Source organism: Rhopalosiphum padi, chromosome 2, assembly GCF_020882245.1.
Source record: "Rhopalosiphum padi isolate XX-2018 chromosome 2, ASM2088224v1, whole genome shotgun sequence".
Classification (NCBI taxonomy): domain Eukaryota; kingdom Metazoa; phylum Arthropoda; class Insecta; order Hemiptera; family Aphididae; genus Rhopalosiphum; species Rhopalosiphum padi.
This window is the reverse complement of record NC_083598.1, coordinates 5,121,586-5,144,254: the sequence shown is the minus strand read 5'-3', so window position 1 is coordinate 5,144,254 and position 22,669 is coordinate 5,121,586. Positions and strand designations below refer to the sequence as shown.

General features: G+C 25.4%; 1 protein-coding gene across 1 annotated transcript in view; it reads right to left on the bottom strand.

Moving 5' to 3' along the window:
- Positions 1 to 22,669, bottom strand: part of LOC132922078 (uncharacterized) — a 76,396-nt gene that overhangs the window by 17,621 nt on the left and 36,106 nt on the right. Inside the window, exons 2-4 of the mRNA XM_060985404.1 lie at positions 17,073 to 17,208; positions 15,353 to 15,495; positions 3,489 to 3,624 (exon numbers count right to left, since the gene is read on the bottom strand). Of these exons, the coding sequence (XP_060841387.1) occupies positions 3,489 to 3,624; positions 15,353 to 15,495; positions 17,073 to 17,208 (415 nt within the window). The remainder of the gene's footprint in view (positions 1 to 3,488; positions 3,625 to 15,352; positions 15,496 to 17,072; positions 17,209 to 22,669) is intronic.

Genomic DNA, 22,669 nt, shown 5'->3' with positions numbered 1-22,669 from the left:
TTCACAGCTATATTACATATGATATAAGATTAGTCGAATATGATATTAAGTGCTTTTCATTTTTACGGCATAATGTATAAAAAATAAAAATCACACAAACGGAAGCCAATAATATTATGTAATATATAGTGTGCAAAATACGTATTAAATGTATTCTATTGTCATAATTAAATAAAAGTTGTTTTGTGAACGAGTGTTTTATGCGATATACCTGCACGTGTTTAAAGTAGGTATATACAATAACATGCGTGTTTGGAATTATTATAGATTTAGCATTATGGGATATTCAAAAAAATAGAAATACGCGGTGGCCGGTGAGCGGTGACGCTCGAGTGCTTGAATTCTGTTACCACTTTGCCGGACATATAATAAGAAAATATAAAACTTCCGATGCGGCAAAACGTTGAAAATTTAAACACTATTTCCTCAGATATTGAATTTTGACTTAAATTTCGTTCAAAATATTTAAAGTTTTAAAAATGTTTTCTATAAATCGTTGACAATTTCATTTTCCCGTGTTTTTTTGTGTCCAGGACGACGTTATTTAAGTTTACTTATATCAATGATGCGTGTCAGCATATCCTTACAATACTATACGGGGGCGAATAAAAGATATCTATATAGTGCATCTATATACATTACACGCAAATCATTTAAACACTCTCGCAGAGATATCGATTGATGATTGCCGTTAAAATAAACACTCAGTATATATTATGCGTGCGTATTATCATAGATGGGTAATCCGGACGATCAATCTTGTTCCGCCCCGGTACAAATACGCCACACACATCCATGGCCCATGCATCCATAATAATATGTCATTCATGTCATATATATATATAATGTATAATATAGTGTCACGTGGTATAATACGGTTGCGTTCATATTATTATCGAACGACGAGACAACAATATATTAGATTATTTCTCGCAATTATTAATATAATAATATATAGACTGTTGTTGCTATAGTCGCGTCGAGTATTCACGATGAGCGGTGCAGCGTTTAGTGTGTAGGGGTGATAAGGATGCGACTATAACACGTGCTGGGTGTACATATATATACCATATATAGTATGTATAAGCTATACATATACATACCTATGTATAAATATATGTATATAATAATCTGTAAAGCTCGCGGTCCACGACCGGAAGGGCGTGGAAGATTAGTCGTTGTTACGCGACATCTGCTACTTCCGTCGTATAATAACAATGTTACCACGCGATGACAATTTAATATATTATAATAAGCATATATAGTGTTATTAAATGGTATTTATGTGACATAAATATTATAGTACTGGTTTATACCTGGGTGCTTAATATAGTCATTTTATATGATATTATATGATTGCCATCACAGGTCAGGAGACTTCTATGGAGGAGAGCGGGTTTGAGGAACCCACGATACAATTTTTATACCCTTCGGAAATCGTTGTCGAACATTCGTACATTTTCAACGATCGAATTAAAATATCCTAGTGGTTGTTTGTTTGTAGTCAAATCTAATTTATTATATTAGTTGTGTTTAATTTTTTAAAACAAATAAAACATTAAATTGGCAGTTCCAAATTGGATATTCAATATCCAGTAAATGAATTTCAATTTTTTTTCATATACAATTTAAATTGATCGACTAACCTACAAGATTTTCTGTACGAAAAAAATTGTCTTTTAATAATACCTATAGACATAAAGTTGTGATTTTATTTTTCAATTATCGTATTACATTAAGTAAACCAAATATTTATTTATACGTTTAAATTGTAATATGTTAGCTTATTCTGCACAGCGTTGCTCGTAACAAATAAAATTATTGTGGATTTACTCCTTCATAAACTACATTTAATATAATATTATTCACAGATTATCAACACATTCATTTGAGTTATTTTTTCCAAATATAAAATACAGGTCTAAATTTATATCTAACTATAATAGCTATTTTTTAATTTTCTGTTACTAATAGTAACTCATCTATATCAACAAAAAAGAGCCAAAAAATCTCTGCTTTATAAAATTATAAACTTTAGTTTCGAAATTATTAACGTATTCAATTTTAGAACAATGGGTGCAATAGCCCTGGCTGTAGATCCGTTACACAGACAAACACAAACGAATCGACTTTTATTAATATATATATTATAGTCATATATGATGTAATTGTTACGTGCAACAGTCAGTACGACTCTCGAGTAAATTACGACACCACTCTCCGTCAACCTTTGCGCGACTAGCATAAATTCGCATGCCATGCAGTTGAGCGGCTGCACACACAAAAAAGGGGGGGAACATTTCAAATGTACGAAATAGTCTGGAAAAGACCCGCTTAAAAACCATGACTGCCATCGCTGTTATTTATTATCTTTTATAAACATAACAGTCACCACATTTTGGTTTATAGCGTCACATTAGTTTTCATTATTGATATAATTTCTGCGAACGTATACATTATGCGCAATACACGGTAGTTCATATAGAATATACAAGTTTAAAATATATATGAAAAATATGAACTGCCTCAAATATTTCGCGGAGAATTTTTTTACATCTATCGTTTAGTGAATTTTAGTCATCGACCTTACTTATATTAATGGCATACATCGTTTTCCTCATAAAATGCGAAGAATCAAAAAATGTCCTTTCGAAAATAAAAAAATATGTGATTCACATATCATTTTTAGTTAGGTAATGAAGGGTTGGTTGAATATTAGTTAACTTGTAATTATAAAATCAACAAAACTTTAAATATTTTAATCAATTAAAAAAAAAAAAAAAATATGACTAAGAAATAAAAATGATCCTCTGATCCTCGTTACAGTCGGCATGTTGATAAAATATTACACTTAGAAAATTATTAAAACATGTACTAATCAAAACTATAGCTCATAAATTTTGTTTTTATAATATTATTCAATATGATGTCGCAACGATAACCACACTCGTTTAAAACACTGACTGATATGCTAGAGAAACTTATCAAATTAATCATTTTTCTATATCTATTAGCTCTTCGAGTGCTGTTGACCGAGGTAGAAGAACTAGAGACTTGTCTGGTTCATATGACAACTATAATAGATCGCACTACTACCAATTTATACGGAGTTTATTTGAAATTAGGTATTTCTTTATAGAACATCCCGTATTTCTTTTATTTGTAATAACTAAGTTCAGTGGTTCATTAGTTAATTAACTGTGTACTATAAAATACAATTTAAACGGTTTAAATGGGCCAATTTTGCTTTCTTTAGATAATATACGAATTCAATTAATGCTCCGCAGCTATAAATACATTTTTTTGTACTCAGCAGGATCTATCTAAATATTATGGCTCTCAAATGGGTCGATGATTTATAATTTTCAAAAATCTAAAACAATATCAGAAAATAACAAATGTGTTGACATATTATATGGCATGCGATGGGCAGGCATAGTGCACAACAAGTATATTATAATATAGGTAGTGTTAGAAGTGTGGCTTACCAACACAGATTTAGCACTTTAGCATCCTCCGACTGGTTGCCGTTCATCTCTTCGCGTACCAATGACATGAATTTCGCGGAGCACGAGTCCCAGTCCGAGTTTATCACTTGGTAACAATCTGTATATTTCAGAAAGTCTGCAACATGATAACATTGTTAAAAGAAACTTCATAAAATATGATATAAAAATCGAAATATTTGAAAATATAGCTTTTAAGTGTAGTCAAGGTTCTAAAAAAAGTGTTTGAATTTATTTATTTTAAAGGGTTAACATTGGAGTGAATATGTTTGGTGTATCCCTATGTATTATATGTACCTATATTATATAATTTATTTACATTTATTTATTTATTTGTATATTATGTATAATATTATGTATTTTTCTTGATATCGTTCTCTATATCAGAAGTTATAACAAGTACTACAAATTATGATAAATATGAGGCTCGTGTAAAGTACATAATATATTTAAAATTAAAAAAATAATAATTTAATGGTTCCTTGAATTTCTCGACATATTTATTGATGGTCCATACGATAAACATGACATGTTATACATCCTTCATATAATACGTGTTTTCTCACAAAATTATATATTTTAAGCTTGTGGCATTGTCTATTATAAATATTATCTTTTCCATATTTTAAATGGTGTCACAAAATTGGTTTTGAGCTAATAATAATCGTTTGACTGCTGTGTATCGTATAAAAACGAGAATATTGTCCAATTTTAAAAAAATAACTATAAAAAATCGCGTCTTTCGATTTCATTCAACGACTAGTGTTTGCTTCCTAAGTAAGTTTGCTGACTGTTAAAACCTAAAACTCGAGAATATACAAAAAGGAAGAAAAAAAACTCCCACCAATACAAATGAACGGTTTTACCAACGAACCTGGTATTTATATTTTCAACGGTACGGTCGGTTTGTATATTTTTTGTTCCGAATAAGTTCACTATCGTTCGTATCTATGTATAAACAAACAAATGTATACAATAGCTTCAAAACGGGTGGGTATGGGAGATCGTTAGATTTTTTTTTCATTTTGATTTTCCTCTCCGTATGCGAAAAAGTCGAAGTGTTTTGGTTGTTGTCTTATACGTAAACGTTATTTATATGGAAATAGATTTCGGGCGGGTACCTATATAATAATCTACATATAATGTACCTATATACGCATATAGTTTATTATTATGTATTGACGTACCGTTATATCCAGAACGTGCTCTGCAGCTATCTAAACACGTATAACGGTGCAGTTCAACGACCCTCATAATGGGTAATAATAATATTGAATGTATATTATTTATTATATTTATACATTAATTTATAATTAATTCTTTGATCGTATTGTTTGCTATAGCGTATAATGTAATTTATTAGAAATTATATAAAATGAGTAAATTGGCTATATTTCCTAGTCTTAAAATATATCCACATCAATGGCTTAAAAAAATCAGATAAATAACCTTGAACCGGTACTTATTAAATATAATTCACGTTCAAGAATTTGATTTCAAAAAACTGATATCCCGTTTTTAAGTAAACTTCATAATAGATTCAAATACGTATTCAGAAATATTGTCTAATTATTAAGGTAGATAATTGGCGAGAGATAAATCTATTTTAGTAGAAAACACGGTGGGGGTCGAATCCATTTAACTAATACAACTCTTATCGGAAGCAAAGCTTATTGATCAAATACACCGTAGTACAATCCATCGACATTGTACTATTTAATTTTAATATTATTTATTGTTATTTTTTTTTTGTTTGAATAAATATTAAATATTATAATTTCTGTACATTTATTATATTTTTGGAAAGTATTAATTATTTAAGTTTATATGTTGAACACTATAATATAATGTTACGTAAAATGGGTCATAGATGCATTTATAGCTTGTAATAATAATATTGCACTTAAAACAGAAACATTTTACCATAATATATTATTTGAATTTTATTATTCTAGGAGGTAAACTAATTATAAAACAAATCATTTTAATAGCATTGTGCATTGTACCTAGTTATTTTTAATCAAATATCCCATTTTACACATACTCCAACCTCTTTTGAGCTTATATACTATATAATGCATTTCATTAATATAAATTTCAATATAATTGTGATGTTCTCTACACCTAAATATACTATTACAAAAATTCTACGAATACTTAACTAATCTCAATTGAAAACAAATTTATTATTGGCGGTGATTATACCGCCAAACACCAGTCATGGAAATACCATACGAGTACTCCATTACATAGCGTTATTTTGAATATTTTTTTAGCAGCAAAATATTCGAGTGTTTACCCCACTTGAATCAATACATTGATCAACTTCTGCTCATAAAACTTAAATTTTTATCGAATAGTTTATATTGATTAGGTACTAAGTACTGTAAATTTTCATGGTATATAAATTCCAATCACTCCTCAGTTCTATAAATCGTTAACTTTTTTCTTTATTCTATAAAGATTCTTCTAATATCTTTTATTATTCCAGAAACTGTAATAAATTCCTCGACCTTTTGTTAAATGAAAAAATTTAATTAAATACTAAATAAGTGTGTAATATTTTTATCTATGACCAATTTACCCATTTAAATGCATCAGTGACCGACAATACCTATGACAAAGCATAACTATCAATTTATGCCAAAATAATTCATAAATGGCTAATTCAAAACGTGCTCTATAATTATCTTGTTCCTATTATAAACATTATTATAGTAAGCTATTAGTTATTACTATTTTGAGTAAATTTTAATATCCAATTGATTAAAAATCATCTTAAATAATATGTTTTTAACTAGGCATAAAAATTATTTCAGCTTTCAATGTATAATATTATGTATTTTTTGTTTCCAACAAAGTCCTAAACGATTATAAATGTAAGCCCGGCTGTTACACTATGGAAATATATAAGTTATGCTGTACCACAAGTTAAAATTATTAATTGCCCTCAAAGCTTTTTCTCGAGTGACGGTTTTCCGTATAAGCAGATTATATCATAGACTCTCAACTCCCATTATACTGAAAACATGAGTATATTCCATTTTAATTTATCCTCGCTTAAGCCTATTTCATAATTTATAATTTTTTAATCAATATAAGTTAATCTCGCTATCGAAAAAATAGCGGGACCAGAGAGTCCAGAGATATTTAATGTCAATAATGTTAATAATGAGTGACATTTTAAAAATTTTATATTTTAAATTAATTCATACACAAAATAATAATAAAATATAACAAAAATAATAAAAATAACCAAAAATAATTTCATTACCGTTATAAAAATATACACTCTTCTGTGATCAAAATGTTTCAGGTCCAAAAAATTAAATTTCTATGCGTGATCTTTGAGATAAATTATGTGTAGGTATTTCAGATGACTACCTAATTTTAATCTTAAATTTAAAATTTTAATATTTTTAATATTTATCAAAATTTCAGGCCTTTAATTTTTATAAAAAGTTAAAAAATAATTCAAAAGTTTTTTTTTAGAACCCAAGTTATGTTATAAGATGAGATGGATTTCAGGTTCACTGCAGTATTACCATTAATTTTGTACACATTTTTTTTTAGAAAATTCCAAGAATTAACTCATCGCTTGTGTCAAATTTACAATTTATAGGTAGGCTGTACGAAACTTCCGTGACACTATAACCTGAAAAAAATGTTTAGCGCGAAGTAAAAAAGTTTATGTATAAGACACGTCGTTGTAAAACCAATATATACTAAGGACGTCATACTGTTTATTATTTCTATTTTCGTACAATAGTGAAAATTTGACGCAGACCGATGGTTGTGAAGTGATTTCAGACCTAGGTACATCTATTATAAAAATGAAAAAAAGTAATATTAGTTATCAAGGACATCTTTTAACAATTTTTTTTTACTATTTTTATTACTTTATCGAATAATATGACGCTTAATAGAAATTTTATATCAGCTTACGTATTGCAAATTGTCATCATTTTTTTCATAAATGAATATTTTAAAAATTGCTTACGCTAAAAATGTTGTTTTTTATTAATTAACTTTATAGGTGTTTCAGTTATAGAACTATAGAACTTCTTCAAATAACAATATATTTATATAATAGATTTGTGTGAACATGTTTTTACTATATATTTATTTTTTATTTGTGCAAAAAACATATCCATCTATATGTTTATGACAAATCTTGGCATGCCGTCCTTTTAAAACAAGAATAAAAAAATTATTTGGTTATAAATTATATTATGTACTTATTGTAATAAATTATATTGTTTTGTCATAACAGTTTGTAAAGTATAATATTCAAAACAAGAGAGATGTTAATATTAAGGCTCAATGGGATTGCATATTCTATAATACTTTTATGTATTTAAGGATTTGAAAATACTATGATATAATAACAATAATGTGATTATTCATTGGAATTTTGTACTAAAACATTGAAAAATAAAAAAAGTATAAACTAAATAAATAGTTACACACTTACACATTTTTTACTTACGTCATTTAAGAGGGTATAAAGTTATTGGATATTTCTAACAATCTCATTGGTGGTAAGTTATAAAACATACACTTTTTATAATAAATTAGAATAATATTTTTCTAATGTCTTTATTCCATAGTAATATTTACCGGTCATTCATTTACATTAGCTGTAACAAATTTTTTTTTAACTGAGGTGTAATTAAGGTATGAGAAAAATACGTGTATCTATCTAATAATGCGACTCAATTACATTTTTGATTATTTCTTAACGGCAGAAATAATAATTCGATAAACATAGTTGATCCACAGAACCGTAAATAATAATTGTTGGGTGTGATTATATAGCATTATAGTTTATAATAAAAATAAATATATACCAGTGTAATTTTAATAAAAATAAATAATGAGAAAAGTTTAAACTTAGTAATTATTTATGTTGTTATTTAACATTTTCGTAAGTACCTACATACTATTATACTTTTACTACTTATTATTATTGTTACCATTTATTATAACAGACAATATAGTATGTAATTTACATTAATTTATTGTTTATATTTGCATGGTCGCAGACTATATAGTTATCATGGAAATTATCAAATAGATAAAATATTTCAGTAATTAATAATAATACTATACTCGACCAGTATTTATTTACAAAACGTTGATCGGAGTTAACAGTGTATAATCGACCGGTATTGTGAACCGGTCATAAATCCACACGATTTGTCTGACAATTATGTCAGCCTGTTTATCAATAGAGAAAACACAACAGGCATAATATATTATGATTTAATTATACCGTATAAGTTTTATTCGTTTGCTATATAATATATATATGTTACAGTAAAGGATGTTAAATTTATATTAACGTTATTAACTAGCAATTAACGTTATTAGATATTATTGAATATTTTACAAGGTTTATAACGTTAATTAGTAATTACTAAGGATTTACGTTAATTTCAAACAATATTAGTTAATCATGTTATTTGTATTTAAACTGTTATATTATTATTATTTATTTTCACATGATAATGAACTATGACATTTAGAATTGCATAATTTCCCAACCACTCGACAGGTGTATTTATTGGTTGTATTCAATACGAATATTGTACTCATCAATGGTTAGAAAGAAGTTATTATCACTACGTTTTTTTTTAATTATATCAGATATAATGTTGTTAAATTTGTTTTCCATTTCAAGTTCATCCATATTGAATTGTATTAATAAAGAAAATTAACACAATGTTTTACGAATATTTTAATATACAAAAATAATATGACGATATAATGGCAATGTCTATCCGATGCGTACCGTGAAAAACTGACAAAAATATTATCTATAATAGTTATTATATTTACAATTAAGTCCTACACTAGTAAGCCCCACTAAGCTTATTTATGCTTTATTTATATATTACAGAATATCTAAGTCCGAAGTTCTATCTACTGCGGCTGTAATACTGTCTAGTAGGTATCTAATACCATTAAGATAACATTATATAACAACATTTTCCATCGTATGTAGAAATTATCAATAATCAAACCCAAAAAATAATAAACCACGATAATTACTAGTTTGTTAGGTAATTATTGTTATTTACTAGAAAATAACGTTATTTTAATGTTTAACATCATTTACTGTAACATATATATATATGTATATATACTTATTAAATCAATTATAAACATTCATTCGTACAAAAAAAAAAAAAATAATTCGAATTCAAGTCAGCTTTCTTAATAATATACATTGTAGAAGTACCTATTGACCATTTAGTAACAATATAGTGTTTACTATTATCTATTTTTAAACTAATCAATAAACGTTTTTATTTAAAATTTTGACATTTGTAGACCATGTGATTTAAACAATATTGTCATATTATGTGTTTGATGTATATGCTATTGTAGTTATAAGTATATTTATTTATTATAAGTTTTATTATTTTGTAACTTTTAAGATACTTTGATGCTACTTTAAAATCATATACTAAGTGATAAATCAAGTATGCTCATTGAGAACCTCTATTACCTATTCTTAATATTATTGAGCGGATACAAAAGTTTGCTTTTATTTTCTCAGGAAACTATTTAAGTCATAGAAAATCTCAAGAATTTAAAAACTTTGTTTCTTGAGGTAAGTTTATTTAAAAATTCCAAAAATTAGATCTTGAATACATTTATTGTTAAATGATAAGAAGTTGGCGAGAATGTTTGGTGAATCGTTCTGTATAATATAATATTATCATTTATCACTATCTACCTGCAACCGTCGATATAACGCACTCAATTATATATATATATATATTATTTGCTTAATAATTAATATGGGTACAAACTACAAAACTTAAACCATTTTATACTCGCAAACCACTTGACTTGCTAAGGCTAGGAAGGGTAGTCATATGCAGAATATAATAAACTATATCTACACCTACCTAATATTGAAGATTGAACCTCGAGTTGTTGTTTTAACGTTTTCAATAATTTTTCATCGTAATCGATAGAAATTGCGGTTAGGTCAACGGTTTAATAAAAACAAAAAAGCATACCTACCTATAGTATAACAAATAAACAGCGATAACAATATGATCATTAGTTAGTCAGACTTTTAAAACTGTAGATTATCTTTGGTAAGTATTAAAAAACACGTCTAAAAATGAAATAAATACATTTTTAGATTTCTAAGTTAATTAATGTAAAAAGAAAAAAAATGTCTGACTCCGTGGTTTTATTTCGACTTTGTTCCGTTTTTTTTTTGTTTCAAATTCAAAAGAGTCTGTTAAATAATAAACCATTCATGGTTTACTATGTAGCCATCATTACATTTTATAAATTATACATGACTAGTGGTTATCATAATATATAATATATGTACGTACAATATATATACATATATACATACATACATACATATATCTATATATATATGTAATACGTATAATGTATATATCGACTGTACTCAGAGTATTAATTATTTGTTACCATAAAAAGTATATTGAGCATTTTTAATCCACTTTTACCATATACTTTATCAAAATAAGGTTGATGTTATAATATAATTTTAAATTAATATTAGGTAGGTATGGCGGTAATATTTTATAAGTTATTACTTATTATAGTCTATAATACACAAGTTTGTGTAAGTAAAAATAAATATATTTTAAGCGTACTATGTTATTATTTTTTGAATGTAATTATTTATTACAATTAATTATAAATATACATAAAATATTGTGATATATATTTGTATGTTGTATCTAATTAAAAAGTCAAAATGTCACGATATACTTAATACTTTAACATCATTTATACGTGAATTTTATACAGATAACTGATAAGTGATCATAATTTAATATTAAATTAGTATTCTTCTAAATATTTTCAATCATAAACATTTCTAATTTTTTAATGACTAAACAAAACATACTATTACTGAAAAATTGAATGTAAAATATGTTGGACATCAAACTTTTATTATTCTTAGTACTACTTTATTTTGGTGAAATATTGTACAACTATATAGCATATTACTATACTTTCATATAGTTATTTTAATGTAATAATAACAATCAGACCATCGTTGGGTCTATCTACGACTCGACATTCTTTTTTTATAAAATATTATTTTGATTTGATTTGATTTTCAGCTATAACAATCATTACGTCTATATTCTATATACATCGTGATATATTTTATTGACCATGTAATATCTGTATTAAGTTTTCATCAGCAAATTCAATCAGATTTTGGCTATAAGCAATAATCTTTAAAAAAAAAAATATGACTAAAATACTTTGAAAAACCCTAACTAAACTATAATAATAATAATAATATATATTAAGATCCAAAAAATGTGATGATCTTATTCGCGGTTCACTACAATTCATAACATATATATTATATAATATATATGTTTCACATTTCATTCTATTGGAATTCCAGACTTTTAGGTGGAGTGTGGAATAACTATGTAGTATATACTTTATACAATGATAACCGTCATTTTTTCGTTTTTAAATATATTTATTTTATTTTATTCGTTATCGCGAGAAGATCAATATGACAACATTTTATATTTAATAAAAATAATTATAATATTAATTTTGTTTTTTAATGATATTGTATTCAGATATCATATATTATTTAAAAATGGTTAAAAATAATTCTGTATATTCTATTGATTTTTTTATATTTAGGTTTGCAAATTTGTAATTAATAATCTTTATTATAAAACAAATTTAAAGATTAGAACACAAAATTAAATAAAACATTTTAAATTGATTAAAACTACCGAAAATTTGACTTAAGTTTTGATCATATTATGTTTGGCTATTCAACGGCTTAAGTTGAATTTGCTGTTTGTGCTAAATATAAACAGTTTCTTTTATTTTGATAAATAATCAAATAATTATTTAATGTTAATGTTAATGTTAATATTATATTAACTCATATTAGAAACAAAATGTATACACCATAAAACAAGCTTATTTTAGTATTCCTGTATACCAGTACTTCTCAAACTGGCGGCCGTGAAATATATAATATATACCTAAACCTAATCCTGATAGACCATAAAATACTTAATGATTTTGATTAAGGGGCTTTGACAGTTTCGCATTAAATTTAGGGGAGGGGGACCATGACAAAAAAGTTTGAGAAGCACTGCAATGTATACAATATAGTGTTATATACTTCTATGAGTATATGGTATTAAAATTGAAAATCATCTATTTTTAAAACGTATTTCATTATCAGTATAGATTATTCCTCGCAGCACACGTTTATTTTGTTGTCAATTAAATTTTATTAGTTTTATTATTCAATTTATGAACTTGTTTTATAATAATATATAATATACTACGATTAAATTTACGTTGATGATAGTTACAATTTTTTTTTTTTTATTTATAATTTCTGTTATGTCAGAAAAACACGGTGACCTGATTTAAAATTTAAGCTCTCATAAACTTTTACTACAGATTTAGGTTTATAGTAATATGTTGTTTGATATACAATACGAATGTAATAAGCATTTAAAAATAATTAAAATAAAATATTTTTTATTTTCAATTTAAAAATTTACTAAGCATTGAAAACCATATTGCGGACTTTCAATTTTTTTTTGTCGATGAGTTTAGGTCAGCACGATCTGATTATTAAATTGATTACGAAAAATATTGCACAATTTTTAATTATAATTATACACGCTGCAGTATTCAGTCCAAAAAGTTTTCTAATTATTTTTAATATTTTCGCTAAAAATAACGTTTATTCAATTTGTTGTTAACCGCTTACCACGTCTTTGGCGCTGATTTAACTTTGTAAATATTTTTGGACAAACATCTGCTTGTATTCTCACAGTTTTTCCCTCAAATTTCGAAAATTATAAATTACGTAGTTTCTTGTACTTACCATGTGTAATAATTTAGTTCCAACAAAAAGTATAAATTCTAAACGGGTATGGTTCATGAGAAACTTTTTTATCCGTATTCTGTATTAACTAATGTATTATTTTATAGAAATTAAATACACATAAAAACATTTTAAACGTTTCCATGATCCGAGTTTAATACACAGAAAAGCATTATTATGTATACACTATACATATAATAATACATAGGTACTTCGGATTTAAATCTTACAGACCACTCACTTGATAGAGTTTGATTTTGTACTCGATCGTGATCAAGTGGGAGTAAAATAAACAGAGATGTTGTTAAATCTCAAATAAATATTTTAAATTAAAACTAAAAATACTATTTTGAACTGTACCTACTATATTTTATTGATGGTGGTTCTGTAATATAAATACGTAATACAACTCATCAAATAAATAACTATATTTAAAAATTGTAATACACTAAAAATAAAATAATAATTAAAATATTATAGCTTCAAAACAATAACAAAGTTAACTAAATTTTCTTTGTTTCAAAGTTTGCTTGGACAACAAAATACTGATTTACACCTATGTGTTTATCATAATAATTTATTCATTGGAATATATTATGTTATGTACGTGAAATGAAGGATTCAATTAAAAAACAACTCTGTACCCGAGAACATTATTAAAACGTTGAACTACAACAGTGGTTCCCAAACTTTTTTGTCTCATAGAACATGGCTGAATATTTAATATAAATTTATTTATAATTGAATAGTTTGTTTTTATTCATTAATTATAATATTAACTAAATAATAATGTAATTATTTATTTGATTTTTAATTATGAAACATACAATTTTAATTTAAAAACATTGTTACATAAAATAAATATAATTACCAAAAAATTAATACTTTTATAGAAGCCGTAAATCTGATGCTATTATATACTAATTTTTCAATATTTGGTTTCAAATTAGTCAGGTTTAACCTTAATATTTTCTACTCTAGTATTAAGTTTAAAAAACGATTTAGATATTTTTTAAGAACAATTTAAAGTTTTCGTACAAACGGAGACGGTCTTTGAAGTATTATAAACAATTACTTTTATATAACTCATTTAATAACATACTTTTGAAACCTTGATTACAAGTTCATAAGATATAAAGTTTTAAGTATTAACTTCTAAAATTATTACGCTAACACTATATTTATCAAACGAAAATACATTTTAGAAAGAGCGTTTAAACATGTTATTAGTTAAAAAAAAAAATAAATATATTTTATAGGGATTTCAGATATTTCTAAAAAAAAAAATAAGTATTTTTATATTTTAGAAAACTGTAACGAAACTATAAGAATCCTAGACCATGTAATATTTCTCATAGTTCTATCATCTGTGTGAATGGAGGAATTTATTGATTTTATAATGATCATATAAGTTTTTTCAGTTTTCACTAAAATTGATTTTTCGTGGGTATAGGGAAACTTTAAAAGTTTCGTAATTATGGTTTCTTAATAGATTTAAAATTTGACAAAGTTTGTAGTTACTTCAGAAATGAGTATTTTTGAAATTACCATTAGTTTTCAAAAACAATTTGATATTATACGAATGACTCGGGTTAGATTATCAGTGGTAATATGTAATTTGATGTCTTAAGTTTTAATAAGATTCGTAAAGATGGATACATTTCATTCTAAAACAATTATTGTATATTATTGAGAGAATGTTACTTGTTAACTTTTAACAAGTATTTAAATTTTTTATAATCATAATGTATCATATTACATTAAAATAAAATAAATATACTTGTATATCTAGTAAATTTAACTCTTGAATAGATTTATTTTTCCACATAAAAGCTAGTATATTTTGTTTTAGTTTAAAATACTTAATTAAATAATAATGACTTGAATTCAGTAAGAGGCATTTTTCCAATTAATCATAATTAAATTAAGTACACTTAATTTTGTTTACCTCTTTGAAATGTTTCATCATCGCATAAAAATTTGAATGTATATTTGGCTCCAATTACGTTGTCGTTGACCATATTCTTTTCATCTAATGATAGACATAAATTTGAAAAATCATCGAAGCACTTCATTCCCATTTTGAACCCTCTATTTAAACAAAATAATTATTATATTAATACACAGCATTTTAATATAACTAAAACATTATTATATTTAATAAGAAATCAATATATTTTAACAAAAAATGTTTATCAATAGGTACTAATAATATAAATAATATCATTGTTAAAAATGTGAATAAATAGTTTTTTTTTTATTTCTGAACTTTAGGTATAAACTGTCAATATTTTTTTTACAATTATTATTGATATTAAACAAATGTATTTATATAAATATCTATACAGTAGGCTTGTGTTGTGACTACAAGGATATCGTGAATTCAAATGGAAATATGGAAATGTATGGTTGTTATAATTTGTCATTTAGTTGAAAACTATAATACCTACTCGTTCTAACGTTGTAAATATTTATAACACTACAAAGTTAAAAAAATTGTTTTTACTAATTTAAAAATAGATATGGAGCGGATTTGAATTCGAAACATTTTGTTGTATATTATTGTCATTTATATTTTTAAGATTATTCCTATTTTTAAACAAAATTTATCAAACAAAATATTATTGTAGTTAAATAAACATACATATAATAATATATTAGGGGGTCTATTTAAATATAAACGCGAATTATTTTGACAATTTTTAATTTTTTAATTTTTTTTTATTTTAAAAGATCTCGGTCTTGGCTGCAAGTAATAGTACAAGGATACCTACCGGAAATTTTGGTCTACTACTCTGCCTATTAAAAGATGAATTGCTTATAAATTGCAAATAATTTTAATAATTCAGATTCACGAATTCATACAAAAATTATACACAAGGTAATATTGATACTTCCTCGTAGAGCCATAACCCATTTCTACTCGTATATAATAAAAGAGCATTTGAACAAAATCGGCCAACCTTTAAATATAATACGAATGCTTATCATAACGATTTCAATATTGTTTAAGTAATAATTACTCGTTTGAAATAAGATTAAAATGCTCCAAAAAAGTAAAAAATAAAATAAAAAATATATATTTTTAAAATCTTGTACTATAGTGACATTAAATTATGTAAAAAGTTAAAACATTTTGAAATAGTGAATGAACCTTTAAATATATTACTATGTGTATACGAACACCCATCAAGTGTATATTATTTATTTTAATTATGTCTTTTGTTTTATGACAATATATTATATTTACAGTCTATACATCTATAATTGAATTTTACTTTACAAGCATTTGATATACGCATCGTAACAGTAATAACGACAGATTAAAACAATTCACTGGATTGTCTCTAAGCACTGAAATAATATTTATGCAACTAAAATACAAATATTTCAAACTATTTATGGATATTTTTATATGAAAACAAAACTTAATTAATATATTTTAAATTATTCCTATTATAATGAACTTGAAACGGTTAGGGACAATATTTTAAGGGATCACAGTGCAATATGAGTTAAGCACTAAGCATATTATGAATTATGGTTTTCCAACAGTGCAATAATATAATATGAATTTAATCATTAATTCATAAATCAAGCAAAACAACGGGACTTAAATGTATAATAACTATTTATGAAACTGATTATTTATTATTATTTTTCATTACTTGCAAACGATATCCACATCAGCCTTCGATTTCGGAATACCGACTTGACCAGTGCGTTCCAAAAGGCGAGACACGTTCATCAGACAAACGTCTAAACTGTTTTTACACAGCATTTGCGTGCTACTGATATCTCCACCTGAAAAATAAATTAAAATTGTTTGTAGACTAAAATTATATCCGACGAACGTTTAAAATCTACCTCAGTGGGAAACACATAGTGGCGCGTGTTAAGTTTAAAATCTTTTGCATGTTTCACAGTTAATGTTTAGACAGTTAAATCCCTTGATACAACACAGAATATATTCAGTTCACGATGAAGAAAACGTCGTTCGTTTCATTTATTCGCGAAAACGCCGTGTACAAAGGTTGGAGGAATAAAAGTTTCGTGGAATAAACATACAACCCACATATCCACACACGAAACACGGGTTATTTCATTTGAATATTATTGTGTTGTGTCACATGTTATTTGGATAACGAAAAAACGTCATATTTTCGAGTACGAGCAGTCTATACGCGTTAAATGAAGTACCTACCTAACGGTCGTGTCACAAAAACGTGTAATTTTAATCAACATCGAATATCTTTTGTTTTTAATAACAAGCCGGAAATCTACAATGGGCATTGCAGGATGATACAGCCGTTTCGGTGATACACATTAAAATACAATTTATTATACAGACTGCTTCTATGTATAATATATTATATTACCATATATTTTTATTTAATCGATAACGCTAAACATACAAAACCGTTTTCATAATATTGTACTCTGCACGATGTAAATAAAATGTGAACCTGATAGGTAATCATTAAAATAAGAAACAGCAACTACTAAGGTATCAAAAACATAACCTTTGATGGCGTTAAGTCGTTTGTATTTACTAAATAGTAATTTTTAAAAATATAACAATACAAACACAAGTGGTAGACGCGTAAGGTGTTGATTTTTATTATTTATAGTCGACCTTAAATCATGTATGTTCAACTAGAACATTTTTATAAATACAATTTTCATGGTTTGTGTTTGTGGTAAAAACTTTCACATTTTAAGAAGTAAGACAGTATACCATCGACCTCTATATTATATTCGTAAAATTTGTTATACGGTTTCTTAATATTAATTATTTATTTTATTTGTTTATAATTTAATAACTATACCTATAACTAAATTTAAATTGTTTAATCACTGGTGTAAATATTATTTATAAAATTGAAATAATTTCCATCAAGAAATGTATACAACAACATGATTTTATAATGTCTATCATATATTTTCCTGTGAATATAGGTACTGATGCTAAGGAGTTGTAAAAAAAGTTTCAAGTTGTGCTTTTATAAAGATGGGTTATCGAGGCTGTATAATGGCATTTTGAATAAGCGAGATTTATTTTTTTCATAAAGTTTTTGCAAGTGTAACAAAGAAAAACTTAAAACAATAATTGCTTAAATATCAGTAAATCTTTAGAATTGTTAACATTGTTTTCAAATTTAATGCTTATAACAATATAGGTGTATTACTATGTTACAATAAGGTGAGATAATCGAGACCATTTATCAAAATTAAATTTCTATATAGTATATACATCTATTTTGTGTAGAATGTGTTTAATTTGTGCTACTTGGGTCAACATTAATTAATAATAAATAAATACATTTTAATTATTGACGTGCCTACGGATAAATAGAGTGCTTGTTACATTTTTTATGAAACAACTACCAAACGATTTTTAAATTTGATTGCAATAAATTAATATTTCATAAAAGTTTTACAATTGAGTATTATGAAAATTAATTGATCCCTGATTTGTTAATTATGTTATTTAATTCAACGATTGTTTGTTGTAAAAAAAAAATATATAACACTATTAAATGACGGTAAATTCAGCAATGAATACTGTACTTGTATAATGAAATAAATTTCGTTATAGGAATCTATTAATCATGCTATTATAATAATATATTTATGCGACTGTACACAATCGACGAAATATTATCATGTATTCATTTAGACGGTATTATAATTTATTATTTAGAGAACAAGAAATTGGTTATTTCTCTTAGAGTATTAAGTAGATAAAATAATAATATATTATTTAAGATCGTACACCATAAAAATATATTAATATAAGTAACATTTGTACTTTCTATTAGTTATAGGTTTATCATAGATATTGTCATCCAATTGTTCAGCTTATTATTCAACTATATTATTCGGATCAATTCAATATTATTTAAAAAAAAATTGTTTTGAATATATTCATATAAAATGTTTCGCATATTGTTAGGTGTTAAAAAACGTGTCCAATTTGAAAATTGTCCACTTTTATTGGCATTTACTTAAGTATAATATTGTATTTGCTATAATAATGGAAATATAAAAACATTTGAAATTTAAACATGAAAATATAGTTCTCTTAATAATTATATTGTACCAAATAGCTTAATATACATAAACATATTTTTTTTTTATGACATTTCATGTGAATATAAAAACTCTAAAGGGTTGTTGATGAAAAAAATGATAAATGTATAGGTGAATTTATTATATTAAATAACTTTATAATATGTTGTTTTGTCATTTTTATGTCCCAAAGAGCTTAATGGATGTCAAAATATCACCATAATATATTTTTTTTTATTATTAAAACATAATATTATTTGTGTATAATACTCAGCTGCATAGGAGTGATAATGCAATTAATGGAGAATGAAACGAGACGGGTTAATTCCGAACACAATTAACATTATTGGTAAACAGATTAGACTTAGCCATTAATTCGGATCAAATGTGTACATTATATATATTATGTTTCCATATAATTATTGCAGGTGCGCGCATATTAAGACGTTATAATTCATTTGACGAAACATGCGGAAAATTGTTATGCGATACCATTCGCATACAATTCTATTGATGACATAATAATGCAATTAAAAATAAGGGACACGGGGACAATTGCAATCAAATCAGATCATTAAAACGTCCTCTTAAGATCTACATTTCACTTAAACGATTATCGAACGAGATACTTACGCCAATTATAATGTAAATTATAATTGTTCGTAAAGAAGCGTCACGTGGTCGTCGAGACCTTGAAAATGCTCATAAATATACATTTAACGACAAATTAAAAACTACGATCATTGGTAATATTATGTAGGTGAAAGCGGAGCAAGTTGATTAATTTGGTTTTAAAAACGTGTTAAAATCTTGAATATTGATGTTTAGACGTAAATAATATACCAGTAGAAATTATTATCCAAGAACAAGTCATATTTTACTCGTCTTTTCATATTTGTTTGTTTGTTTATTTTGTTATAATTAAAATGTAAAGGCAGTAAACATCGAGACATTCGACAATTCTTCAAAACACGAAGTTAAAAAAAATCGAATTGTTTTATTTTAATATTACGTATTAAAATGAATTAGTTCTAAATGCGTATTTAAGATTCAAGAAATATTATTCAATGGAAATTATCAATATCAAATATATCAATATAATTGTAATCCAATATTGTCCCATTGCAATGTAATCTTACTTCCGGCGAAGGAACAAGACAACGAAATTGTAAAACTCACATACAATGATTTAGAAAACATAGAATACTGAATAGGTATCATAAAAAACCAATAAATTACCATTTACTTTTAGTATACTGAAGTTTGTGTGTATAAAAAAATCAAAATAGATCTATCGACTAGCAAGTTGTAAGGATAATTATTAACTTATTCCTATTATGTCGTTCGTACTACTCAAATACAGAGAAAAATTATATAAATAGTTAAATATATTTGAATCGTCTACTAAGACTATTATTATTATAATACCACGATACAGTATTATTTTGAATCACTTATTTTTATCGCAGACAACATCACGTCATCGGCATACCTTAACGCAAATAATAATACTTGACGGGAATTTCAAATATAGAAAGCCATTACTGTTTAAACTTTACACTATACATATAATACGTGCATTAAAATCAGAAACAGTCCTTAAACTCTTCTCCCCGAGGACTTGAGATACGAAACTATCATATTCAGTTATGACATAATCTCCATACTAATAATTATTTATTCTAACTAATCCAACTCTTTGCATCTCATCGGTATTCTGTTGTTTTATTTATTTCGAACCTATATATTTAATGCAATGGTATAGTATCTTATTTCTTATAGTATGTGAATTTCAATGCTATACATAACTAATAAATAAAAATAAGTATCGATTGCTTTATTCACTCGGACTTGATGAATTATGAAATTTAGATAAGTCACATAGGAAATTTTTCGGTTGTCGACAAAATATAATATTTGAGTTTTAAAAAATCATATAGGTAATTTAATATTTAAATGTGTTTGTACAAGAAAATATTTGATATATTATACACTAAAACATACGGCTCAATGAATACACTTAATAATACCTTCTTTATATTAAATTTGAAAGTAACGAGTTGGAAAAAGTTTATTCAATCATAGAATCAAACATTTTTTATTCATAAAAATGTAAAATCATTAATAATTTAGGCGTTCGTTTTCAGAACGCTGATATAACTATTTGGAATACAATATTATTGGTCGATGCTAACGCAAATAATATCATCCTTCAAAATATTCACGAATTATTTGTTTGTGATGGTAACAATTCTAAATGCTTAGTCATTTATCATTGGTCATAGTATTGGTAGCTAGTTTGACCCATAAATATCAAAATTCAATATATTCTATCACTTTTTGAAGTCTATATAATATCTGAATCATAATGTAAGACTTTCTAAATTATTGATATTTAATAATATGATTTTACTTATTCCTATTTTCAAATTTAGACCCTATCTAGTAAGTCATGATTGATTATATCGTAGAAAATGTATTATAATATTATTATCTCATATTTTCCGATGAATATTTCATAAGTTTATATTTGACATGGGTTTTGCGACTTTTTGTAGGAATATTAGTAGTTATTTTGTTTGATTATGTAGCTTGGTAACTTTAATAAAGATGAAATCATAATAGTGATTATGAATATTATAGTATAACTTCATTAAAATTTTAACGTGTATTCAACTTGTTACTATCATGTTGATGTGATCAAGCTACAATATAGTCTTAAGATTCATTATACTAAACCAAAAAAATATTTTATTTTTAAAATACATTGTTTATTATTACTTTTGTTAATAGCTATTGAAATATAGCTTTTTTAAAAAAAATTACTTTAAGCGTAACAATTGTACTCCGTTAATTTTTATATTTTCAGGGATCTGTCTTAGACTTAGGGGCGTTTAGGTCAAGAATACTAATAATAATACCAAAAACTGAAAAAGAAAATATCTATTTACGTTGACCGTACGCGTTATTTTTATTTTGTTATCTCAGAAAACACGTTAAGCATATTATATATTATTTAAGCTTGTAATTTCATACTAAATAAATGTTTCTTTTCATATTTACAGTACAAATTTATCAAGAAAAAGAACTTAATTTGAAGAATTCTTCAATAAATTACAAATGCGAGTTTTGAAACGTAGTTATGAGAAAAACAAAGATGACGAGATGTGGAATCTTATAAACTATTTCGTAA